Source organism: Neomonachus schauinslandi, chromosome 9, assembly GCF_002201575.2.
Source record: "Neomonachus schauinslandi chromosome 9, ASM220157v2, whole genome shotgun sequence".
Classification (NCBI taxonomy): Eukaryota; Metazoa; Chordata; class Mammalia; order Carnivora; family Phocidae; genus Neomonachus; species Neomonachus schauinslandi.
The window spans coordinates 141,625,709-141,651,702 of record NC_058411.1 but is presented as its reverse complement, the minus strand read 5'-3'; the positions used below and the strand labels follow the sequence as shown (position 1 = coordinate 141,651,702).

The following is a 25,994-nucleotide window of genomic DNA, read 5'->3' as shown; positions in this document are numbered from 1 at the left end:
CCAGCCTGTGTGAATTTCCTCTTCCGGTGCAGATGTTGGTCACACCTTTCGCTTGCTCATCTGCCTCTGGCTTTGTCTCTGCTGCCATTGGGACTGTCTCCTGGGCCCTCTGAGCTCCAACCAGACCCCGGGCTGGTGCTGTGAGCTCCTGGGGCGTTTGTCAGCTCATGACCCAGTAGAGGGGGCTCAGGGTCGCAGCGATGTCTTTAAAAAGGGGAGGGTGGGATGCAAAACAGAAGGGAAATGAACGGCCCTTGGCAGGAGAAGGGGTGCTTCCTCCAGTGCAAGCTGCCATAATTATTCCCGCAGGCTTTTGTTGCTTGGGATCTCCTTGAATTTTCAAACACAACCCTGTGAGTTAGATCGTGAGCATCATTTTACAAGGGGCTACCCGGGGCTCGGAGACAGAATTGCCAGCGAGAGGGGCTGAGCCAGGGCTCAGCGCCGTCCGGGGTTCTCGGGCCACATCCCTGGTTCTGCGTCAGGACATCAGACCCGCGGGAGAGGTCTCGACCCCATGCAGCCCAGGCTGGCCTTGAAGTCTTGGTTTTCCCCATTCTTCTGTGAAGTCCGGAGGTGTGTGAGACCAAGGGCATCTGTCTCCTCCCCGGGGCCTTGGCTCAGGGCTGGGGCAGGCCCTTGGCAAATGTCAGCCCAGGGAATAGTGTGGACCACTCCTAACGCTGCCTCTCTCTTCTTCTTCCCCCAGGGCCTGGGCTTCAGCATCGTTGGGGGAAAGGACAGCATTTATGGCCCCATCGGAATTTACGTCAAAACTATCTTTGCGGGGGGAGCAGCTGCAGCCGACGGAAGGCTGCAGGAAGGTAGATCTCCCACGTCTCACTGGCTGAGGTTTGAGGATTCAGACAGAATCGCTAGGCCACAGAAGAGAGTGGACAGCAAAATGCATCTCCTATCCCCGCCAGCACCTTGGTGACAGGCACTTTGCTGGGGGTGTTTGCACTCAGTCCAGGTCCTGTAGCTGGCCCGGGATGGAGGCCTGAGCTGTCTGCGTCCCTTCCCTTCTTTTCCAAGGGCCCCTCCCTGTTGCTGATGCCCCTGCCACCCCATCCCTTCCCTCCACCCTCCCTGACCTGCAACCACAGGGAAACCAGGCTTTGTGCTTCTACTGCGTCTGAGCAACATTCTCTGTGAGGCCACTGTGCTCTCGGCTCTAGGAATAGAGAGAATGATCAGATGTGATCTCTCTTTTGAAGAGCTCACAGTCCACCAGCTCCTGGGGCCAGGAGAAACCCCTGCATCCTGATGGTTAAGGGGCCTGGGGAGCAGAGCTGCCTCCTGAGAGCCCTTCCCGTCTTCCTATCCTGGAGGGCTGGGGTTTTCTCCCCACCCCCATGGCCCCCCAAAGTCACTTTTGGAGTGTTGGACAACAGGCTTGGCCCGAGGACATTCCCAAATTTCAACCAGGGGGAGAAATTCAGGGGCAGGCAGCCCCCGAGCCGAGGGCAGCCCCTGCAGGCTAGACGCTGGATTCCCCACGGGATGCTTGAGAGGCGATTTCACAGTGTCCCCACCCTTCTCCGCCAGGCCAGTTTCTGTACGCTGTGCTGGGAGCCTGAGCCCCTTTAAGAACCTAACTTGTTTAGGGCAGGGTTGGTAAGCTCCAGCCAAATTCGGCCCGCCAACTATCATCGTGCTGCTCACAAATAAAGAATGGCTTTCATGCTTCTAAATGGCTGGGAAAAAGTCAAAGGAATTTATGATTCTTTTGTGGCAAGTGAAAACTGCATAAAATTCAAATTTCAGGACCCGCAGAAAAGCTTTAGGGGGATGCAGCCAGGTGCACGGCTCACTCACTTACCCGTGGTCGGAAGCTGCTTTTGCGCTTGCGACGGCTGTCTTGTGTAGTGTGACAGGGCCCGTGACCAGCAGAGCTTACCGTATTTACTCTCTGGCCCTTCATAGGACAAGTTTGCTGACACTTGTGTTATGCAAGATAAGGCATACGGATTTTACCGAGGGGGCAGTGGGGAGTCTTTGAAGGTTTTTGTAATTTGGGAGGGACCAGCTATGCCCAGGTTCTTAGGTGATTCGGGAAGCAGGGTGTCGGTTGAAGTGGGCTGGCAGGAGACCAGAGGCAGGCAAGCCTGCAGAGAGGCTGTTGAAAGAGCCAGGCTCCAGCTCTCCAGGGTCTGCGCTGTCTCTCTAGGAGGAGGAAGGTGCAGAGGAGACTCCCTGAAGGCGGGCGTGAAGGGAGGCCAGAGAAAATGCTCCTGGCCTTAGGAAACTTACCCGCAGTAGGACCAGGTGACAGAGGAGGAGGACAAGGAAGGCCAAGGAGGATGCTTTGGTTTCAGCCACAGCGTGCAGGGCAAGGCATGCAGGCGGCCACTAGGTGGAGCTGTGCTGCAGGCGGAGGAAGCGACGCCTGCCCAGGGAGGGAGCTGGGCTGAGTATAGATTTGGGGGTCTGGACACCCGAAAAATACCTGAATTATAGAGCAGGTGAAGGAAGGAGGGAAGAAGGGAGGGAGAGGAGGGCAGAGGCACGGTTCTAGGGGAATCGCTAAATCAAGAGGCAAGTAAAGAAGAGGGATCAATGAGACAAAGGGCGAAAAGTGAAATCAGAATCTTGAGAATGTGCCAGTGTTTGATGAACTTTTGTACTTTTCTGTGTTTAAATAAAAGGCGGGGGAGGGGTTGAGATGGCAAGAAAAAGGGTACTGTGTTCTGTATTCTTTACAGAATGCAAGCCTGCTTGAGTCAAGCTTCTTTATCCCCCTTGAGTATTTGTTTCTCTTCGTTAATAGCGATCATAAAAATTCAGCGGGAAAGACATTCAGCTAGTCTACCTATAGTCCCTGATTCTAGCCTCAAATGATTGACCAGATCGTCTGTTGTATCTCTTTCAAAGTCAAGTTTTAGAATCTGCCCTTGAGTTCATGAGGTACATCCGGTTGCAACAAAATTTTGGTGCACAGATCAAGGCTGACGATGTTTTATTTGCATAACCCTTCCCCAAAAAATGATTGTGTAAGATTTATTTGGCAAAACTGAGGTTAATCACTTTCCACCAGATATGGCCAAAGAAAGGCCAGGACTCTCCAAAGAGCCCAGAGTTGGGCTATGTAGTTCTGTTAGGGTTGACAAGAGAGTCCAGCCCATCATGTCATTAAGAATGGTCATTTCTCAAGAAATAAACCCCCATGTTCACTGCAGCATTATTTACAATAGCCAAGATAGGGAAGCAACCCAAGTGTCCATCGATGGATGAATGGATAAAAATATGGCGCATATGTATATAATGGACTATTACTCAGCCATAAAAAATAATGAAATCTTGCCATTTGTGACAATACAGATGGACCGAGAGGGTATTATTCTAAGTGAAATAAGTCAGACAGAGAAAGGCAAATACCATAGGATTTCACTCATATGTGGAATCTAAACAACAAAACAAATGAACAAGCACACAAACGTCAACAACAAAAACAGAAACTGCCTCGACTTCAGAGAACAAACTGGGGTTGCCAGAGGAGAAGGGGGAGTGAAGTAGGTGATGGGGATCAAGAGGTACAAACTTCCAGTTGTAAAATAAAGAAGTCATGGGGATGAAAAGTACAGCATAGGGAACATAGTCAATGATATTGTCATGACTTTGGGCGGTGACAGATGGCGACCCCACTTATCTTGGTGAGCAGTTTGTAATGTATGTAATTGTCGAGTCCTTATATTGCACACCTAAAACTGATCTCTCAACTGTGCTTCAGTTTAAAAACATAAGTAGAGGAAGGCATTTAACTGATGGTGCACCCAGAGCATCATTGAGGGTCACCTTTTTTAATCAAACAATCCATCAATCAATCTCTTGTCCATGACGGAAAAAAGAATGGTCATTTCTGAAATATGTTCTTTGTCTATTCGTCCTTCAGACATATTAGTTATATTTTGATTAGTTTTTAAATTTGTCTGTTTCTACTCCACTTGGACTCTCTCCTAAGTATAAGGATGGGTTCTTTCAGTTTGGGTCTAATTCTGGCAGCTTCACAGATGACATGGATTTGAATCCTGTGTCCAGCCCACTTAACACCCTTTATTTTCGACACATAGATGTGTTGGATAAAGTAGCTCATCTAAACTTTGAATTGAAGTATGGCAGACTTAGGAGTTGATGATGTAGGGGCCCGGGGAGCTGGTGCCCAAAGGACCAGGATTTAGCTGCCCACATGGGACAGGAGACGTGGCTTTGGGTCCCTGGGAACCTCTGAGAACCTGCATGAAGCCTTGATACTACAGAGCTGCCCTATGAGAGGCCATCGGGCCCCAGGGAAGCAGTGGGGAAACCTCACTTTGCCCATGGTTCTTGGGTGTGGGGAAAAGACGTCTCCCCACAGGCAAAGGAAGACCCAAGCCTGTATCATGTATGTGTGTCCTGGGCACATTCATATCCCAACTGACTACAGGACGCCCCAAGCTGAGACCCTAACCTCAACACTAGTCCTGAAGCAGTGAAAGCCTTGGGCTGGCCCCTGGAGATAAAGGAAATGCTCCTGCCCAGCAGCTTGGGGTTTTCGGGAATCCCCGAGAAAAACCGGCCCCAGAAAAAGGAGTTTGACACAAAGACCCCACAGGAAGTGGGGAAACATCCCTTATTAGTGAGCATCATTGGGAATAACAGACAGGAGGATTAGCCCACAAAAACCCAAGATCACAGAACAATCTAAAAGACACTGTAGAATTACTATTTTTGGTTATGCATTTTAAATTTCTTTTTAAATTTTAATTCCAGTTAACATAAAGTGTTGCGCTAGTTTCAGGTGTATGATAGAGTGATTCAACACTTCCATGCTTCACTGGGTGCTCCTCGCTCCTTCATCACTCCTTCATCCCCATCACCTGTCTCCCCTATCTCCCACCCACTTCCCCGTTGGTGACCAGCAGTGAACTCTCTACAGTTAAGAGTCTGTTTCTTGGTTTGTCTCTTTTTCTCCTTATTTGTTTATTTTGTTTCCTAAATTTCACATATGAGTGAAATCATATGGTATTTTCGTTCTCAGACTGACTTATTTCACTTAGCATCATACTCTCTAGCTCCATTCGTGTTGTTGCAAATGGCAGGATTTCATTCTTCTTATAGCTGAGTAATATTCCATTGTGTATATATACACCACCTCTTCTTTATCCATCCATCAGTCCATGGACATCTGGGCGGCTTCCATAATTTGGCTGTTGTAGATAATGATGTGAATAAACATAGAGGTGCATGTATCCCTTTTGCATTCGTATCTTTGTATTTTTTAGAATTGCTATGTTTAAAGAGATCTTTGAAAAGGTAAAAGAGGGAATAGGAACAACCAAAAAAGAACAGAACACGGTGAAAAAAAAATCTTGTAGGGAGCAAAAGGCAAGTCATCGAAATAAGAAGCTCAGTGGCCAGTTTAAACCGCAGACGAAACACCACTGGAAGGAGAATCAGGGAGCTGGACATGGTCCAGCGGGCTGCACAGAGCGATGGAGAACAGGGTGAGCGTCAGAGAAACATGGAGGGTGAGCAGGACCGAAGGGAAGACGAGTTCTAGAAAGGAAGGGCAGCGTGGAAGAGGGGAGACTAGACAGTGGCTAAGAATTTTCCAGAATCATTTTAAGGCATGAAACTTCCTTGTGAGGAAGCACCCTAGGACATCACGGTGGGACTTCAGACCACCAAAGACAAAGGCAAAAGCATCTTTCAAACAACCAGAGAGAAGGGGCGGGTGATCTGCACTGGGCCCAGAGTGAGGTGGCAGCAGACTCACCTGCGAACAGCCAGGCCAGAGTCTGTGTGGGGAACTGTCCTTGCATCTGAAATGCCAGCGCAGCGCTGGATGCAAAGAGAGTGCTCCTTCTTTGTGTGTTGAATACATTTAGTGCAGGGGAGACATGGGTTTTCCGTCCCTGTAAAAATGGATTTCCGGATACAGAAAAAATGAGTCTATTAGGCATATCTGGGAGGGAATGGCTTGCAGTAAAACGTCCGGAGTCATGGGTCAGCACCCACGGGCCATGCTGCGACAGTTAGTGGAGGATGCGGGAAATAAAGGCGTCAGGGGCTGTGAGAGAGGCGGGCCAAGAAGGTGGGAGCAGTGCACTGTGGTGACGAAACACAGGGCAGCAGTCTCTGCATGCAGACACGCTGTGGGAAAGGCATCTGGGAATGAGCCCTGGGAACACGTGGCCTGAGGGTCAGGGAGGCAGGAGGGCAGGGGCTGAACCCACGGTGGGCAGGACAGGTCAGGCCGGGCCTTGTGTGCCCGCCGAGGACCCTGGATCGGCCCCCGAAAGAGAGGAAGGGCCTCGGAAGGCCGGTCACTGCTGCCCATCTGCCCCCCAGGGGGAGAGCCCCGGGCTGGGAAGGCTTTCTCCCGGGCTGTGTGCGTGGACGCCCCTCACCGGGCCACACTCCTCTCTGCTCTCCCGACAGGGGATGAAATTCTGGAACTCAACGGTGAATCGATGGCTGGACTCACACATCAGGATGCTTTGCAGAAGTTCAAGGTGACCACTTGTTATCAGTACATTGCCAGACTCTGGGGCTTCGGGCAAAGGAACCAAGCATGACCCTCCTTCACTCAAACCTGCAAATTCAAACTGTGGGATCCTTGACATGGGGCGCCCGCTGGTGCGGGTCTGGGCACAGTGTTAAAAAAAAGAGCTGGCTCAGAAAATACGAGTGTAATCAGGGGTGCTCCCACTATTTCAGATTTGTAGAACTGTTTTAAAACGCTCAACGTATTGATGTTGACAAATTTCCAGATCTGTCTGAAGTTTGTAAGGCAACCACGAGAAGATGTTTTTAAGTCTCCGTGTAATCAGTTCGAGACTCCATGCATCCGGCACGTGTGTGCACACACGCGTTTGTGTTAATACACGTCATGTGTCATCTGTGCAGAGACATGCAGGTGTATGTTGATTCTACCACACGCACACGCGTGCACACGTAGGCACACGCGTGCACACGGGTGGGCACGCACGCATGCACGCACATACAGACGCATGCGTGTGGGCACACGCAGCTGCTGAGCGCTACAGCACACGATCTCTGCTTTTCAGCAAGCCAAAAAAGGGCTCCTGACCCTCACGGTGAGAACCCGCCTGACGGCGCCCCACTCCCTGAGCAGCCACCTGTCTGCCCCGCTGAGCCGCTCCCTGAGCTCCAGCACCTGTATGACCACAGACTGCAGCTCCTTCGGCCCGGGAAGCCCCACGCCCCGCTCCGGCGCGGCCAAGCCCAACTACAGGGTCATGGTGGAGGTCTCTCTGCAGAAAGGTAGGGTGGCAGCGCCCCTCCTCCGCCGCCCCCCTGCCTGGGCCTCCCGCCCCCGAGGGGTCCCCGAGGCTTTCCTCATCGGGAGTCAGTCCAAGGACAGGGCAGGGTGCCGTCTGCGAAAAGTTGTGGCCGCTCCTCTGTCTGCAGAAGCCCAGGACGCTCCACGCACCTTCAGTCCAGGTGTTGTGGTGCAGCGGGTACACATAACACTGCGCACCGAGGAGCAGGGCTGGGTTCGCGGCAGCAGCTCGTACACCGTGAGATCGGGGGCGGGCGCTCCCCCTCGGGCACCTGCGCTCTTACCTGTGGCTGGAGAACTGAGGTCCTCTGAAGCTCGGTCACGAGCCCCCCGTGCTCTCTCCCGCTCTCCCTGGCAGAGGCTGGCGTGGGTCTGGGGATCGGCCTGTGCAGCGTGCCCTACTTCCAGTGCATCTCCGGCATCTTCGTCCACACGCTGTCTCCCGGATCTGTGGCACATTTGGATGGACGGCTCCGGTATGTCCTCGTTTCTGTTGTCGGGAAAACAAAACAAAACAAAACAAAACAAAAACTCAGGATGCTTTGCAGAAGTTCAAGGTGACCGCTTGTTATCAGTACAAGCTTACAGCAGAGGGAAGGAATTCCTTAGAAGGCCAGGAGATTCGTCTGGAGACGAGATATTCAGAATGACCCAAGCGTGGCTCAGAGCCTTGCTCTTCAGACTGTGGTCCCTGGACCACTGGCATCGGAATCACTTGGGAGTTTGTTAGAAATGCAGAATCTAGGGCTTCTCAGCAGACCTCCTGGAGTGGAATCTGCATCTTAGTAAGGTCCTCAGGGACCTGTGTGCACGTCCCAGTGCAAGAGGCCGCATCTCAGGGAATTCCAGTCCGAAACAGAAAATATGAGGTGACCACACTTTAATTCCGATTTAACTAATACGGAATTTATAGCAACATCCGTAGGAGCTCCGGTGAGGTTTGCCTGTGTGCCCTGCATGGAAACAGAAGCTTACCAAGCCAATCAGTAGTGTTAACTCAGTTTCTTGATGGCAGAGACAAAATATTGGCAGGCACTGCAGACTTATTTTGCTACAAAGACCTTCTAAGAGGAGCCCCGAATCTAAATTTTCTTTCCAGTAAGTGATTTGGGTTCGGTAACATTTATCCCAGTCTAACTTGTTGTGATAACTTCCAGCTCACGTATCTTCTCTCCCATACCTTCTCTCCCTGGGTTTGGGTTTTGCTACATCAGGAGAGTTTTGCCGTATTTTTCAAGGTTTTCCTTCCCACAATTGCAGTGTATGCAAGGGCAAGCCATGCTCAGGACAGCGTCTTGACGGTGCTTCGAGTTAGGGATGGATTTGCCGTTGTCGCGAGCAGGGCAGTGACGGCTGATTTGCTGAGCTGCTGTTTTCGCTTGGGACATAATGAGAGTCCCAGCAACGGCCTTAGCCCTAATCCCTTCAGACAGAGCGTCCTCCCACCCAGACCTGCAGCTGGGTCGGGATTGTTCTGGACGTCTCTGCTTTCTTTGGCATGTGGGGCTATTCGGCTGTGGCCTAGACCGCAGTGTGGGGGACAGCAACATCAGTCCCAGGACACCTGTGTTCCAATCCCCGCCATGCCGATGATCAGCCAGGCCGGAGCTCAGCAAAGTGCGGCCCACCACCTGCTTGGTTTTTTTTTTTTTAAATAAAGTTTTATTGAAACACAGCCACACTCATCGGTTGACACGTTGTGGCTGCTGTTTTCATGCTACAGCATCAGGGTTGGGCGGTTGTGACAGAGATAGTGTGGCCTGCCGAGCCTAAAATATTTACTGTTTGGCCTCCTCCTGAAAAAGCTTTTTTAACTCTAAGCTAGGTCTTATTGAGGAGATGATTTCACCCTCTGTGCCTCAGTTTCCCCATCTGTGAGACAAGGGGGTTGGATTGCACCATCCTCTGTGTATGGAAGCATCCCTCTTTTCTACCTCACTTTTTTTTTTTCTGGTTACGTAACAGAACAAATCTGAATTTTCCATAACTCACTTCCTGTCTTACAGTAAGAATGCGCTCCATACCTTCTCTCCTTACTTCTTTTTGCAAGGACTTCAGCTGCTCCCCAGTCCAGTTATTTCTTCTTTACCTCTTAGCACACAAAGCGTCCATCTTCCCTCCTAACCATTCTACAGATGGGAACGCTAAAGCCCGACGGTTGTGATTGGTTAAATCATGGTTAATTGGTTAATCGCCTAAATTGGTTCACCTACACCCTCAATCTCGATTAGGCATAGTTTAACGGGAGAAAAGGAGGAGGAAGATTACAGACTAACCTTTGTTCATGTTGTCCCACCCTGGGTATGAAACATCCCCCCCACTGTGGCTGCGCAGTGAGGGGGTGAGCAGGGCACTGCTTTGGTCCGTCCTCCTCTGAGGGTCAGTCGGGTGGCAAAGGAACTCTACTTATTGGTGTAATTTTTAGGTCTCATCGAACAGCCCTGCCAGGAGTGGGACTTCTGGGAAGGGAGCGTCTGAAAGCCACGTTGGTTAGCTTGCTGACAGCTTCCTGTGTATGCTTTCACAGGTTCGGTGACGAGATCGTGGAAATCAATGATTCCCCCGTGCACTGCATGACGCTCAACGAAGTCTATGCGATCCTGAGTCACTGCAGTCCCGGGCCGGTCCCCATCATGGTCAGTCGTCATCCAGACCCACAGGTAACACGCCACTGGGGCATCTTCTTCCATCCAGGCTCACTCTTTCAGGACATAGATGAGAGCAGGTGATGCTGGCTGGGTTTGGACTTGAATTTCCAAGACCCTGTTCTGAGTGTAATAACACGTGTCTGCAGCAGGGGTCCACTGGCAAACTCCTAGACACCAGAGACAATTGGCATGAGCTTAGGGGAGCTCTTGCAGCTGGGATACAAGCTCGAGGGCAGGAAAATATAGACCCAGCATCCCTGCTAGAGATGCCACGAAATCAGTCAACATATCCGTGCATCTAGTGGGGACCCGTTATGCGATTGTGCAGCCCTGAGCAGATAGAGCTGAACAAGCCCTTCCACACAGTCCTGCCTCGGAAGCTCACAGTCTTGCTAGAGACACTGACACAGAAATAATTGCAATACGGAGTGATAAGTATTCTGCAAATAGAGAGCTACAGAAAGGAAGGTTGGATCAAGCAAGAAATACCAGAAGTTAGCTTGTTCCAGGCAAATAATTTGAGGAAGGTCATTCCATGAAGTGGGGACACACACTTCATTTGTAGAGTCACGAAGGGACCTGTCATAGGAGAGTGGCTTGTTCTCGGGGGGCTGGCATGTGGGTACTGGGTGGAGAGGCCAAGGATCCAGGTGGGCATGACATTGGAGCGACCCTGTAGTGGGCTTCACACGGGGTGCTCAGAGTTCACGTCGTATTCTGTGGGGGTGAGGAGCTAGGAGAGGACTGTGGCTGTAGATGGAATATGTTCAGATTTTATTTTTTAACCACTGATGGTGTGGTGGAGGACAGGGTGGAGGATGGGGTGGGGTGGGTGCAGCCTGGAGTCTGGAAGAGGAAGGAAACAGATGACGAGGACCTAAACTGCACAGTGGATGTGAGAAGAGGATGGAGAAGGGGGCACGGGGACAACTCGGGAAGAACTGGTCGTACTGTTGGCTGATGAGCCTGGGGCACGGGTGGTCTCAGATGACTGGGGTGTTTTCGGGTCGGAAGCTGCACCAGCAGTATAGAGAAGAGAAGGAGGAGGGGGTGCTTGGGAGGGAAGAAATGGTCTCATGTGGGGCATAAAGAGATTGAGGTGCCTGTGGGGTGTCCGTAGGCGGTTAGATTCAGGGCTGATAATGGCTGGTGCGTGGGGTCCAGTTCGGAGTGAGTCTCGGGAGCTGGGGCCGTGGGCATCGGTGAGGTTCCTTTGGGGAACCTGGTGATACTCACCATCACTATTTATGCAATCCTTGTACGTGCCAGGCATCTTTGCTGAAAGACGTGACAGGCAATTGCGTTTAGTTGTTGAAAAACCATCTGAGGTCAGTGTGATTCTCCCGTTGAAAAACCGTCTGAGGTCAGTGTGATTCTCCCATTGAAAAACCATCTGAGGTCAGTGTGATTCTCCCTTCCAAGTCACAGAGGAGGAAACCAAGGCTTAGAAGGGAAAGAGGAACTGGGTTCATGGTGGAGCTGGTATGTGAAGAAGCTAGGCTTTAAAGCTTATGCTCTTAACTAACAGACTCCAAACTCCCCATGGAAACAGGACAGAGATGGACTCACAGGCCAGATCCACATGCACCTTGTGTAGTGGGATTCAGACCCAGCTCTCTTCCGCTGTGAGCACTAAGGATGAGCACTCTAGAGAAAAGCAAACTTCCTATGAAGGCAGACAAGTAATTTGTCTAAACCTCTGGAGATAGAAGAAAAGAAAGCGGCCTCAGTGTCTCTTCCTGCCCTGGGCACCGTGGGGAGAGGGCAGGGGAGGAAGAGTTGGGTGTGGGACCAAGGCTGGGGCCCCTGGCCTTGTGGCCCTTGGTTCTGGCTGGAGGGGTGGGTCACGCACACAGAGAGGCCATGAGGGGTGAGGGCCATGGGGGTGAAGGAGTCAGGGTCCCAGTGGCCCAGAAGACGGAGCCAGGTCTTGAAAGGACAGCCAGGGTGTGGGGCAAAGGCACTGCAGACAGGGGAGTCCAGTGCGCACGCACAGCGGAATGCCTGGTCCTGTCCAGCTCTGCTCCTCCCTCTCGGTGACACCTGGGACATCCATCTAACCTCTCAGAGCCTCTGGTTCCTCAACCCTGGAATGGGGGAGTGGTCTTGACCTGGCAGGACTGCTGCTGATACGAACTCCCTGCACTCAGAGTTTACCGTTTGCTAGGTATTGTGCCCAGTGCTTTAAATGATTTATTATTATTATTTTTATTATTGTGGCAAAACACATCCAACGTAAATTCACCATCTTCACCGTCTTAAGTGTACAGTTCGGTGGCGTGAAGGACATTCTCCTCCTTGTGCCCCATCCATCTCCAGATGTCTTTTCGTCTTGTAAAGCTGAAACTCTGTGTCCACTAAACAGCTTGCCGTCTCCCCGTCCTTCCAGCCCCTGGAAACCAGCATTCGACTTTCTGCCTCTGTGGTTCTGACGACCTCATGTACTTCATATAAGTGGAATCATGCGGTACTTGTCCTTTTGTGACTGAATTGTTTCACTTAGCAAAATGTCTTCAGGTTTCATCCACGTGCTTGCAGGTGTCAGCCTTTCCTTCCTCGTTAAGGCTGCGTGATATCTCATTGTGCATGTGCGTGTATCTCATTGTGTGCATGATATCTCATTGTGTGTCCGTTTATCCGCTTATCTGTCAGTGGACACTTTTGGCTATTGTGGATAACACTGCTATGAACGTGGGTGTGCACATATCTACTTGAGTCCCTGCCTTCATCGTCTTTGGGTATGTGTCCAGAAGTGAAACTGCTGGACCATATGATGATTCTATTCTCAATTTTTTGAGGAACTGCCATACTGGTTTCTATAGCAGCAGCACTCACATCCTTATCAACACCTATTGTTTCCTGTTTTTTTTTTTGAGGGCAGTCATGTTATGGGTGTGAAGCGGGACCTCATTGTGGTTTTGATTTGCATTTCCCCAATGAGGAGTGATTTCGACTCACCAGCCATTTGTACGTCTTCTTTGGAGAAAAGTCTATTCAAGTCCTTTGCCCATTTTTTAATTGAGCTGTTTGGGTTTTGTTGTTGTTGTTGAATTATAGGCGTTCTTTATATATTCTGGATCATAATCCCTTATAAGATATATGAATATTTTCTCCCATTCCATGAGTTGCCTTTCGCTTGGTTGATTGTGTCCTTTGATGAACAGATCTTAATTTTGACATAGTCAAATTCATCTATTTTTATTGTTGTTGCCTGTACTTTTGGTGTCAAATGGCTTATTTTTTAAAAACCCTCTGACCTCACTGGGAAATAGGTTATATTATTGTTATTGTACAGAAGAAGAAATTGAGGCTCAGGAGGTTAAGTAAATTTCTAAGAGTACACAACTAGAAAGCGGAGGAACTAGGACTTGAACATAAGTCTGTTTGGTTCCAAGAGTCATACTCTTAACTATTAATCTAAGGTGATTAGTGACCTGTGACAGTAAAATGATGATGGGGATGGTGAAGATGGTGGTGATTTTGGGGATGGTGATCATGGTGATGATGGTGAGGACAATGATGTCGATGATGATCATAATGATGACAAAGCCCAATGCAAGACATTTCTGCTGTTTTACATGAGCAGGTGACTCATATTTCCTAGGTGTCTGAACTGCAACTCAAAGAAGCTGTGGCTCAGGCTGTGGAGAACGTCAAGTTTGGAAAGGAGAAGCATCAGTGGAGTCTGGAAGGGAAGGGAGACGGTGAGCTCTGACTTGGATGTCTTTGCCTTCTTAGACAGCTTAGGGATTAGCCATTAACTCGCCTTCGATCTCAGGGACATAAGAGTGATCATGGACAAGCACGATAAATGTGGACAGAAGTTGGAAGCTAGCAGCCCACCAGCTAAGCTTGGCTCACATTTTCGCTTTGTTCGGGAGGCACAGGATGACAGAAGCATCTGATTTTGAATTTTTTTCAACAGGCAGGCACTCTCCCGGCTCTCCATGTGCCAGGAGTCCTCACCGTCCCCTGTTAGACCAGGTTGCCATTTCCACAGGCGCGTCCCTACGCATTTGAGGTTTCAACCCCAAGATAATTATAATAGACGCTTTAGAACTACTAGCTAATAATATCATATCTGGGCGCCTGGGTGGCTCAGATGGTTAAGCGTCTGCCTTCGGCTCAGGTCATGATCCCAGGGTCCTGGGATCGAGTCCCGCATCGGGCTCCCTGCTCCTTGGGAGCCTGCTTCTCCCTCTGCCTCTCTCTCTCTCTGTCTCTCATGAATAAATAAATAAAATCTTAAAAAAATATATCATATCTAACTTTTATTTAAGGTCTTCTAAGGTCAGACACCTGGGCTAATTCATGCATTATTTTACCAGATCTTCACAGATAATTCTTATGCACATTTCTTTTTTAAAAATTAATTTATTTATTTTAGAGAGGGGGAGGGGCAGAGGGGGAGAGAAAGGAACAGGCAGACCCCTCCCTGAGCTCAGAGCCCTGAGCAGGGCTGCTCTCACCACCGTGAGATCATGACCCGAGCCAAAAATCAAGAGTTGGATGCTCAACTGAGTGAGCCAAGCAGGAGCCCCTTTATGCATATTTCTAAGGAAAAGGTGGGGCCCTGAGAGGCTCTCTTACCCATAATCACTCTATGCAGTGCACAGAGCATTTGGACGGGGACCGGGTTAGCTGACTCCGGTGCCTGGGCATTAACTGCTCAGTGCTCAGCCGCTGGGCACTGGCCACGTCATCATGGAGCATATGATGGAACAACGTGCAAATATTGACAAGGAGGCTAAACTGCCTGCAAATGTTCAAAGAAAGGAATTTCAACCATGTTCTACCATCTCTACCCACTCAACATGCATTTATGCTCAGGAAAATGTAACAGAGAAACTCACAAAAATTTCGACAGCGGTTATCTCCAGCTGATAGGCCTGCAGGTGAATTTTCACTTTCATTTCTTCCTTTTTGTGGCTGAGTTTTTTTCTAATAGGGATGCATTATTTTATGGCCAGCATAAAGCAAAAGCATTTTTTTTTTCTTTAAAGAGGATTTGAACTGTGAGCTTGGCTGATCTTGGTTTTCTCCTAAGGTTAAGGATTCTCTTCTTGGCCTTCCAGAATGAGCTGAAATTTGAGCAAGAGGCTGGGACTTACTCCTATGAGCACTGATTCTAGGAAAGCAACACCTGGAACTGTTTCTGCTAGAGGAAAGGGCCTCTCAGGGTTGTGTGGATGGCTCCAGGTGCTGAGAATGGGTGTGTTGGGGGGATGACCCAGGAAGAAAGGCTGGATGGGAGGGAAGAGAAAGGGGGCTCTGGCTAAGAAACTGTGGTTTGGGGGAGTCTCGATTCACCCTCAGCTGGAAGAAATGGTAGCCTCGGTACAGGGCTCTACACACATTCACAGGCGTTTTCTCTCTTTCATACTGAGCCTTGAAACAAGCCCAGTAGCCCTGGAATTATTATCCCCATTTAACATGAGAAAATGGGGTGTTGCTGGCTGGGTTCCCCGGGAAGTCAACTCTGAGACAGTGTTTGGCAGGATGTTACCGTGGAAGAGTCCCAGGGATTGGAGCCTGTGGAGGGGAGGGGACCAGAGGCTGGGTAGAGGGAGAGGTGAGCTGATGCACAGCTTCAGCCCTCGCCCCTGGAGTTGGGCAGCTAAGCAGTCTGGTTGGCAGGAATGGCCCCTCCTTTACAAGCCCCTCATCTCCATCAGCCCCCATGCGTGAGGCAGCTCCCCGTAGGCAGTCCCTGGGGAGGCACCTACCACCAGTGCTCCCCACGGGTGGGACAGCAAGCCCTTCATTGATGAGCAAGTTGGGGAAGCATCCGCGTCTCCATCACATGGAGACTCAGAAAGGCTGAGTGATTTTCCCAAGCGGAAGTCGTACAGCTCGCCCGGGACAAACCCAAGACTGCCAGGCTCCAAATCCCAAGGGACCTCAGATGAGAAGCAGACAGCCTGGGGTGCAGCGTGCAGCCGCGAGCCGTGGGGAGCACGGTGGCCAAGGGTGTGTGTGCCCTCCAAGCTCAGCTGTGGGGGGGCCCCCTGTGCTTCCATGACAGGTGTCAAAAGGTTGGAGAGTAGCTGGCATGGGCGGCCCACCTTGGAGAAGGAGAGAGAGAAGAACTCAGCACCCCCGCATCGCAGGGCTCAGAAGGTCATGATCCGCTCCAGCAGCGACAGCAGCTACATGTCCGCGTCCCCCGGGGGGAGTCCCGGTAGCGGCTGCAGGCAGCAGTCTTCTGACCTGGAAGTCCCCACCCACAGCCCCAGCCTGTCCCTGGGGCAGGAGCAGGGGACACTTCCCACGGCTCCTTCCGGGCCGCCCCAGGAGAGCCCACCCCTCCCTGGGACGCGGGACAGCCACCCGCCCCTGAAGCTGAAGAAATCCTTCGAGATTTTGGTGAGAAAGCCCACAACCTCCAAGCCCAAGCCTCCGCCCAGAAAATACTTTAAAAGTGACAGTGACCCTCAGAAGAGTCTGGAAGAGAGAGAGGACCCCCTATGCCCTTCTGGGCACACCTCACCCACGTGGGGCCAGGTAAGACAGGTGTCTGACAGGCTCAATGTTCTCCTGAGCTCCAGAGCCAGGAATCGTGCTTCTGTTGTTGTTTGTTTGTTTGTTTTTTATCGTGTGCACAGTTGTTCTTGAGCACGAGCAGGAGCCTTAGCCGTGGGGAAGGAAGGGGTCTCCTGCTCCTTCAGAGGGAAGAGGCTCAGCTCAAGCTTAGAGCCGACCGTGCCAAGACTGGAAGCTTGGCGGGTCCCAAACTGAAGCCCCATTCCTGCTGTGTGGCTTCTGGGCTCCCTTCTAAAATACACTGGGGTTTTCGGCTGCTTTCACGGGGGTCAGTCTTCAGGCTGGCCCTGATGGAGCCCCAGCAGAGCTCCCGGAAGGCCATTCCGCAAGGGGCGGGCAGGGGGGCTTCCTCGAGGGGCTGGTTACCCGCTTTCGGAAGTGACTTAGTCCATGGGATGGTGAGACCTTGGCTTCCGTGTCTTTCCCAACTCCTCTTGCCCAACTCCCACTTCCTTCTAGGTGGAGCTTGGAGGCAATCTCAACTTCTCTGAGCCTCAGTTTCCCCTCATGCTCGCTGGGGCTGTTTGGAGGCTCCCTGCTCATTTCGTAGAACCACCTAAGCCGATCATCGTGGCTGTGATTAGTCTTCCAGCACACCCATGAAAGACCTCGGCTTCCTTCCCCTGCCGCCCATGCCACCCCCTTAGAGGAAGGCCCACCGACAGCCAGGCAGCGGCTGCAGCTTGGGCATCTTTATGCCCAGACCCTGTGTGGAGCGCCACGTGGCCGCTGCCCCAGTTCGGCCCTACCCCGCCTCCTCCCCTGGGGGCGAGGGGCTGGTCACAAAGGGTCCCCGAGCTCCAGATCCCTCCACCAGTGGCTTGACCGCCAGGCTCCACCGCCTTTCTCAGCCCGGAACCCAGCAGCTGCCGTGGCCACGTGGGTGGCAGTGGGGCCCTCGGGACCTCCCCCCAGTGGCCTGGCGCGTTGGGCTTGACCAAGCAGGAGGGGAAGAAGGCCAGAGTGGTGGGGTGGGGAGGTGGGGGGAGGAAGGCGGTGAGTGGGAGGGGGAAATGGAGGGAGGGGAGGCAGCTGGTGACAAGGAAGCGGGTCCTGCCCAGAGCGCGGATGTGGCTGCTTAGCTGCTGGCCTGATGAGCTTGTCGCTGTGGGTCCCCTCCCCCGCCTCCTGCTTTAAGCCAATGTGGCCTTCCCCTGTGGGTCCGGAAGGGCAAGCGAGGAACAGGCAGGCGGAGAAGCCAGGCTTTTTGCTTTGCTCCTAGACACTCAGGAAAGGAGGAGGGGCTTTGCCAGGGGAGGTCTGCTGGCCGCAGGGCTTCCCGGTGATGCCCTGGGGATCCCTGGCTAGGCTGGGCCATAGACGGGCAGCTGGCTGGAGGGAGAAGCGGGGTTTCTGCAGGAAGGGCCGGTGGCGGGGGGCTTGGACGTGGGCACTTTCTCCGAGCAGCCTTCCCTGGGCTGGGGTCCGATGTCTGGCCTCCCCCGCGGCCCCTTCTCTGTCCCTCCACCCGGTCCCAGGTGGCCAGCGGGCCCCTCTCAGCAGCACAAGCTGCAAGACCTACTTCTCCTGGGATTGGGGGTCCCAGAGAAAGGATGAAACCAGGAAGCAAGGCTGGACCCCACTCCTCAAGGCTCCTCGACCATTTCTGGGGATTTCTCACTGGATGTGTCTCTCCTTGGCCCCGTCCCTCCCTCTTGTCCTCCTTCTCTCCCAGCCCCCCTGCAGCCTTTCCTCTCTGGGACAACCCCCAAATCTTTCCCATCCTGTGACTCCCAGGGACATCACTTGAACAACCAAAATGACCCTCAGGATATTTCTTTCAACAAAAGACCGTTCTCTCCCTTCGAGGAAATCAGCTCAGACCATCACTTGGGCTGGAAACCCTGACTGCCCTGTAAGCCCGCACGTCTGTCTTTTCTCCTTTCCCCTCTCTCCCTCACTCACGGAGCACTGTGCTGGGGAAGCAGCTCAAAGTAGCTTTCAGAGAAATTTGAGTAAACTTGGATTTATTTCGGGGGCTAATTAAGAAAAAAAAAAACCACCCTCCCACAAAGGAGGTATAATATCAGTTCATTAACGAAACAACAAAACACATTCGTGTCTGTTCCAAGAGGCAAAGTGGCTTTGACTACTGTGGTTGGTACCGGAGTGTCAGCCTCTAAGAGTGTCAGCGATTCACGGGTGTAGACAAATGTCACCCTACGGAGCTCCCAAATGAGCAAAGCTGAATTCCAGCCACGTGTCATTTTTCCTGCGTGATGAGGGTCTCAGACGCCACTGGCCTAGTATTTCAAGCTCCGAATGCCATGGCCAAGCCTTGCTTCTTCAAAGGACTAGTTCAAGGAGCCCAGTGGTTCCTGAATTGCGTGGTCTCCCTGTATTTCCAAAGGCTCTCCCCAAGCTCAGGTCTCCAACGGGGACCTTGGGGGTGGGGGACAAGGCTCTGTGAACACATTTCTAGCTTCTGTAGCTCTCTGTCAGAGAATGTTTTTTGCCAACGAAGATGTTCATCTCGGGCCACGGACGTCTGCCATTTCTGTTTTAGTCCCAAGTGACGCTTTTATTCCGCCTTCTTTCCTTGCTCTGGGGAGGAAGCCTACAGCCTTGTGAGACAGGCAGCCCGTCATTCCACCTGCCTGTGGAATGAAAGAACATGGAGGCCACCACAGCGTCTCCAGGCGTTGCTCCTGCAGATGGGCCAACATGGAAGCGTCCCTGGCATGACACTTCTCTTCTCCTTCTTGCCTGGGCCGGCGTCATGCTTGTCCCTCTCTCTGTGTCCCTCTCTCCGGAGCTCTCCTTTCTGCTTCTTTGCCTGGGAAATTCGTACTCTTTGCTCAAGAACCAGACAAAAAGCATCTCTCTAGGAAGCCTCGTTCACCCCTCTGCTTCCTCGGGAGCCCTGGTGGCATCTCGTTGGTGCTGCCGGATGCAAACTCCAGGCCAGTAGGAGACGGGCGCTTGGGGGCCGGTCCGGCTCCTTCCAAGGCTGTGTCATGACGGAGCCTGAGACCGCATCCAGGTTCCGTGGGGAGAACACGGTGGCCAGGGACTGCCCAGGCCACGGCAGGTGCGGCAGAGGGCAGCCGAGGTGCAGGTCCCGAGGGCCTGGCATCCTTGTGATGGAGAGCCGTGCGGGAAGGGACTGGCCCGCACTCACCTCCAAGCGTTCTCACCTTAGGTTTGCGAAGGCCAGGTGCCGGCTCTCCTCCTCCCCGGGGCAGGGCTTCACCTGGAGGCAGCCGCCCTCCACACCCCAAGCTTTGTGTCCCTGTCACACGGGACCCAGGGCCTTGACGCTCGGCAAGGAGGAGGTGTGTACAGGACGCGGGCTCCCTGGAAGCCGCGGGGGCAGCGCCGGGGAGGAAGGGGCCCCCGTGTGCAGAGCCGCCGGGGAGCCCGTCATGGGACCAGCTGGGCGCGGGCTCTCCAGTGCCAGCCCGCGTGCGCCTGGCCTCTCACGGCTGGAGGCCACCCTTTTCACGTGGCCTCGCTTCCTGTTTACACCACAGGAAGCCGGAGAGCAGCTGCCACCGTCACCGCTGCTGCAGGAAGACACAGCAGGGAGAGCCCCCCGAGCCCTTACCTGTTCCCCGGGGCCTGCGGTGGGCCCGCCGACGCCACCCTGCTCGGAGGCTGAGCCCCGGAGGAGAGGAGGCAGCCCAGGTAGGCTTTCAGCTCGGGCTTCCCGAAGGCAGGAAGGAAGGACCTTCTGGGTTAAGGTCCAGGAACGAGGTAAGGATGTGGGATTGCGCTGAGGACGGAGGGCTGTGCCCGACGAGGGCTGTGCAGGTTGGTGAGCAGGCAGGAGCCCCGAGGTGCCCGAGCGGCAGGACTGTATGAAGGCTGGGGACCCCGTGGTCGGACTGGCGATGCCGTGGAGGGGCTCGGTCTGGGCAGTCGGCGGGAGGACGGAGGGGGGCGGCACTCCAGCACGCGGCGTCCAGCGTGTCCCAGGCTGAGGATGCAGCATCGCGTTCGCGGGCAGGCGCTGTGTCCGTGAGGCTGGCGAATGCTGGCTTCCTGAGCCTCTGTGCCACGTGCTGGAGGGAAGGAGGGACAGAGGGACAGAGAGAGAGGCAAACCAGGTCGGGCCATGAAGGAGCTCCCCAGCAGCAGTGGCTACCCACCATATGCCTGTTGGAGAAACGCTCCATGAAAAGTGCATGTGTGGCTCCCGGAGGGTTGGGGGGGGGTGTTGTGAGTGGAAACATCTGACCCATCTCGCCCTGAGCAGGTGCTCCACAGTGGTGGGCTCCCCTCCTCCACTCTCCCTTCCCTTAGTCACCCCAATTGAGGAACACAGCAGAGAATAGCCTGGTGCTCTGCTCGCAAGAGTGCCTCACCCCCGTGTGCCAAGGGCTTGCTGGCAGGACGTCTGACTACGGAGCTTTAGGACAGCCCCTTGCAACAGAGCAACGGATAAATGTAGAACCGGGCTGAGAGGCCTGGGGCCCCCCGGCAAAGCCCCGGAATGCATAATAACCACGCAGCTCTTCCGGATTAGGCAGAGCATCTCCAATACCTTGGAGGCTTAACGCTCTCACGGTTTGCTTCCCTGGAGGCCCCGCACAGAGACGGGGGACAGCAGGGGTCAGTCCTCCTCACGCTGGGCTGCTTCCGGGTATCAAGCATCCCCCAGAGCACAAATCCAGAGCAGCATACTCTTCACCAGGGCAAGATCAGACCGGCGGGGGGGGGGGGGGGGGTGCCCACGGGAGGGTCCACGTCCACTTGGCGTCTTTACTGCGTGGGGCTCGGGGGCCGGCCTCGCTCTGTCTCTGGGTAAGAGAGTCTCCCCACCTTTCTAGAGGGGATGCACAGATATGTAAGAGGCTGAGCAGCGAGAGGGGGTTAAGAACCGAGGTGAGCTGGGGTGCGCCCCGTCTGAAGGCATGCACTTTGACAGTGCTTTTTAATGAGATGGGTGGTTGAAAGCAAAAATGGCCACCAATCTGGGACCTTTGGCTTACAAGTTTTAAAAGGTACGAAAATTACTTTGGCTTTTAAATTTGCAATGACTTATGAGCAGTTTGCTTTAGTGCGGTGGAAAGGACGCTCTGTGGGGTCTCGCCCTCGCTGTGCCAACAGGTGATCCCTTACCCATGTGGATGTTGGATTTCTCAGTTGTGAAATACCAGAGATTGGCCCACATATTCTCTGCAGACCCTTCCAGCTCTAAAATGCAGAGAAGCTAAGTCTTGGTTCTGTGGTGCAGAGAATGGTGCCGGGGGTGGGGGTGGGGGGTAGCTGCCCCCCCAACCAGGGCCCAGCACACGGGCTGGTCTCCGCCCCAGAACGCTCCTTGCTATCTAGCTCTGAAACCAGGACAGGGGCGTAACGCTCAGCTTGGGCCTTGTTTCTGCTCCCCAGGGATTCAAACATCCCCAGCCAAACACCCACTCCTTAAGAGGCAGGCTCGGATGGACTATAGCCTTGATATCACCACCGAAGACCCCTGGGTTAGAATTTCTGACTGCATCAAAAACCTGTTTAGCCCCATCATGAGCGAGAACCACGGCCACCTGCCTCTGCCACCCAGCGTCAGTCTGGGTGAAGAAGACGGGGTGCGGGGCCCCCCAGACGGGACGCCGCCCAAGCCGGATGCCACGGGCGGTGCTCCCAAAGCTCACAAGTCGGTGGACAGTGGCACCGTGAAGAAGGGTCCCCCCGTGGCCCCCAAGCCAGCCTGGTTTCGCCAAAGCTTGAAAAGTTTGAGGACGCGTGCCCTGGAGCCGAGGCGGCTGCCTGACGCGGCCTCCCCGGCCCAGCCGATCTCCGTGCCCCAGGAGCGCCCAGGGCCACCCACTCGGACCTTCTCCTCCTCCATCCAACAGAGGATCAGCTCCTTTGAGACCTTCGGCTCCGCACAGCTGCCCAGCAGAGGAGCGCAGAGACTGAGCCTGCAGGCCTCCTGGGGGGAAGCAGCACAGACTCCTGGAGAACAAGCGGGAGGACAGGTCGCTGGCCCCTCGGGCCGAGGGGCCGCCCCCACCGTCCAGCCGCAACCACCGGAGGAAGAGCACCTGCCGCGGGGCTCGCCCACCTCCTCCGAGACCGGTGAGCCGGGTGTGTCGGGGTCGCCTCTGCCAGGACAGCAGTCCAGCCAGAAAAGCCCCCTCCCTGACCCCGACCCTCTCTCGAGGCTGTTGTCCTCACGGACTGAGGAGCCCCGAGGCCCTGTTGTCAAGATGCTGGGTCAGCGGGCGCGGAGCTTCCCCCTGTCCAGGACCCAGTCCTGGGAGACGAAGCCGCTGGATGAGAAGACCAGCAAGCTCTACTCCATCAGCAGCCAAGTGTCGTCGGCGGTCATGAAGTCCCTGCTGTGCCTTCCGTCTTCCGTCTCCTGGGGCCAGACTCCCTGCAGCCCCAAGGAAGGGGGTTCTCCCCCATCGTTGGCCGGGGATGCCCCAGCTGTGAACAGTTCTGCGGAAGCTCCTGCCTCGGACACAGGCTTCTCACTCAAGTGAGTGTGCCCAGGATCTCCTCCAGCTTCCTGTTTTCCTGTTCTTTCTCGTCTTTCTTTCATAACCGTGCATAACTTTATTTAAAACAATGTCTCGGGTACCCTAAGGGATTGTTCTACCTGTTCTTTCCTGGGCGTGGGCGTGTGCATTACACCCTCCGTATGAAGGAGGAGTTTCACAACCCCTGGTCTGGGGTGGGGAGGCGCTGATGGTCCCTAGTGCGTGGCCCATGGAGGTTTGGAAAGCGAATGCACATCAGATGTGTCCCGCTCCTGTTCAGGAAGTTCAGACTGGAGCCGGCAGAGGATGACCCTCTCCCCTCCTCACCCCCTGAAGGAATCCACACATACTCTGTACGTGGCTTCCGGCCCCTGGACTGGGCGTCAGGATGTCTGGGACCCAGTCCTAGCTCTGGCGCTGACTCCCTGGCCACGAGCGGGCTCCTTACGCTCAGTTTGCCCTTCCGCTGAGATTAGGAGGTGCGCAGGACCTGCTCCAAAAAACTGGGTGAGGGGAGCTCCAGTTCCCCGGGGCTCCCACTGTGGGATGAGATCCTGCCTTGAATTAGAACAACTCTGCATTTACCAGCTTTACTTCTTATTCTTAGACTGCTGAGAAAGGTTTGAGACCCATTGACCCTGATGTTTCATGTTCCAGCCCCAGCAGACAGCCTGGGAGGGAACAGGATTGAGCCTGGAACATACATCTAGAGCAGGGTCTCAAGAGCCAGACCGACCCATGGGTAGCTCCCGGGAGCCGGTCAGATGTGGAGATGCCCCATAAAGTTGAGGTTTCCCAGGAGCTGGCTCTCTCTGGCTGAGAAGCTCTTCTCCGGTTGGAACTGGGAGGTTCACCATCAGAATGTACTCTGCCGCGGGATCTCTTCACCTGCTGGTAGTAAATGTCTGCCCATCAGAGGGAGGAAAAATGTCTTCTCATTGAAACCACAGTTTCCTGCAAAGTATGAGGCGTAGCTGAAAAAAAGCTGGCTACAGGTATCAAAATACGTTCCAAAGGAAAAGGAAGGCCAGTTGCTGGGTGCATGGGCACTATTTGTGGTTATTAGGTGCTAATAATGGGGGGGATATGCAGGTACTGAGGGCAGGCGTGAAGGAGCGCAGAGGTGAGTGTGTGCGAGGTGCCATGGCCATGATCCGACTGCGGTGTTGGGGCCAACTGTCCAAAGCATCCGCTGTACTCTGGGGTGAGGTGCTGACATTTGGAAACCCTGACCGGGAGTCCGACACACCATGATCTGTGATTGTGAATCTCGGATCTGGGCATTTCACAGCCGTGTGAGCACAGACAAGGGTTCACCCTCCGTAAGCCTCAATGTCCTGATGGCTTCGGTGGAGGGATGCTGGCATCTACTCAGATTTGTTACATCATATTGCAGAATGCATGTCGGTGCCCAGCCCCATGCCTGGAACAGAGTGATTACACAATGATCGTGAGCTCTTACTAATATTCTGATTCGTACCGTGTGCTGTTTCTCTATGAAAGCCTTTCAGAGCTGAGAGAGTACACAGAGGGGCTCGGGGAGCCCACGGAAGCTGACAGCTGGGACCACAGCTCCCCTCAGTCTGGTCAATCGGTCATCTCCCTGCTGAGCTCCGAGGAATTAAAGAATCTCATTGAGGAAGTGAAGGTTCTAGATGAAGCAACATTAAAGGTAGGCTTCCTTTGTAAGCACTTACAGTGGCCAGACAGGATGCAGAAGCGGCCCCCGGGGTCCTGCCCATGGGAGAGGGACATTGCGTCACTGGATCACAGTAAGACCCGCCACTCGAAGGAAGCTTTGTAGCTTATTGAGTGCTTTTAATCATTGGCTTATTGCATCTTTTCAACCATTTTGTAGGTGAGAAAGGTAGGGCTCAAGAGTTTTCTTTCTCTAAGTTCTGTGCCACGTCTCCATCCCACGGGCTGCTGGCCAGGCGTGCGTGTCCAGGGAGACGCTTGCTTCACGGGAGCGTGCTGTTATGAGCAGCCATGGGTTACCAGCTCTCACCGCGGAGACCTCCCCTGCACAGGGAGAAGTGATCGATCCCAGGGCTTGCAAGCCGCCCCCCCGCCCCGTTTCACTCAAGTCATTGTGAAAGTCCCACTTCCCATATGCTCCCGAGCACACGCCAAAGATGTGAGGAGAGGAAGTGGCCAGGCGGAGCTGAGGTCAGCTCAGCTCAAATGAGCACTAGCTCAAGGGCTTGCCCCTCCTGGGTCGTCCCGGATCTGCAATGGCTTTTTGCACCGGAATCATCCAGACTGGGGTGAAAGCATTAAGGAGGCATCATAGCTGAAATTCCCAAGGTCAAAGGTGTTGGCTCAGCCTGAGCCACACAAGACGCTCTGGGCTGCGATTCACTCATCACCCGGACCCTGGGACCATCATCCCCCAGCTCTTCATTCCACACGGAATAACAGGGTCAAAAGTGTTGTGTCAAAAACAAAGAGCTGTTTTGTCTAGGGTGTCACCGGGAGGCCATTTGTTTTTCTGCTGGGCAAGAGCAGGTAACCCGATACTTGGGTCAAAGTGGGGAGATTTGGGCCAATGCTGGGGTAGAGGTGGAGTGGTCCCCTCATGCCCCTGGGTCTTGGGGACTCCCAGCCAAGGGACCACAGAGTCAGCTGCACGCCAGGAGCTCTCGTGGGGTCCGAGCAAGGGAATTCTTTGATGTAAGGTTATTCCCTAGCACCAGGTACAAATTGGTGGCCCGAGAGCCACGTGGACCTCACGTGTATTTTATTTGGTCTGCGTGGCGACTGCTACAATTATTATATTCTAAAGATGATAAAACCTGAACTGATACCTGGGCATCTGCTTCTCTCTTTGTTGAAAGGGAACCGTTGGGTAGCACTGGGTTCTTCTGCACCAGGTTCTTCAGCACAGGAGATGGGCTCCCTGGTTCTCTGCAGAACATGGCAGAGCCATGTTCCCCAACGGGCTGGGTTTCCAGCTGACTTAGTGGCACCCAGCCCTGTCCGAACCAGTGTGGATGCCGGCGGGGTGGCCAGGAGGGGAAAAGAGCAGCACCTGTTACTTTACACATGCCTTTTCTCTCCTAAACTACCTGCGACTCCAGAAAATACAGC

The 25,994-nt window shown here is 53.6% G+C and overlaps 1 protein-coding gene across 2 annotated transcripts in view; it reads left to right on the top strand.

Annotated features, from left to right (window-relative positions):
• IL16 (interleukin 16) overlaps nt 1–25,994 on the top strand; it is a 71,029-nt gene that overhangs the window by 39,659 nt on the left and 5,376 nt on the right. For both annotated transcript variants that reach the window (XM_021680598.1, XM_021680597.1), the window contains exons 5-14: nt 710–824; nt 6,421–6,494; nt 7,050–7,266; nt 7,644–7,761; nt 9,813–9,945; nt 13,538–13,637; nt 15,959–16,437; nt 19,950–20,103; nt 21,811–22,903; nt 24,408–24,576. In XM_021680598.1, coding sequence (XP_021536273.1) covers nt 710–824; nt 6,421–6,494; nt 7,050–7,266; nt 7,644–7,761; nt 9,813–9,945; nt 13,538–13,637; nt 15,959–16,437; nt 19,950–20,103; nt 21,811–22,903; nt 24,408–24,576 — 2,652 coding nt within the window. The remainder of the gene's footprint in view (nt 1–709; nt 825–6,420; nt 6,495–7,049; nt 7,267–7,643; nt 7,762–9,812; nt 9,946–13,537; nt 13,638–15,958; nt 16,438–19,949; nt 20,104–21,810; nt 22,904–24,407; nt 24,577–25,994) is intronic.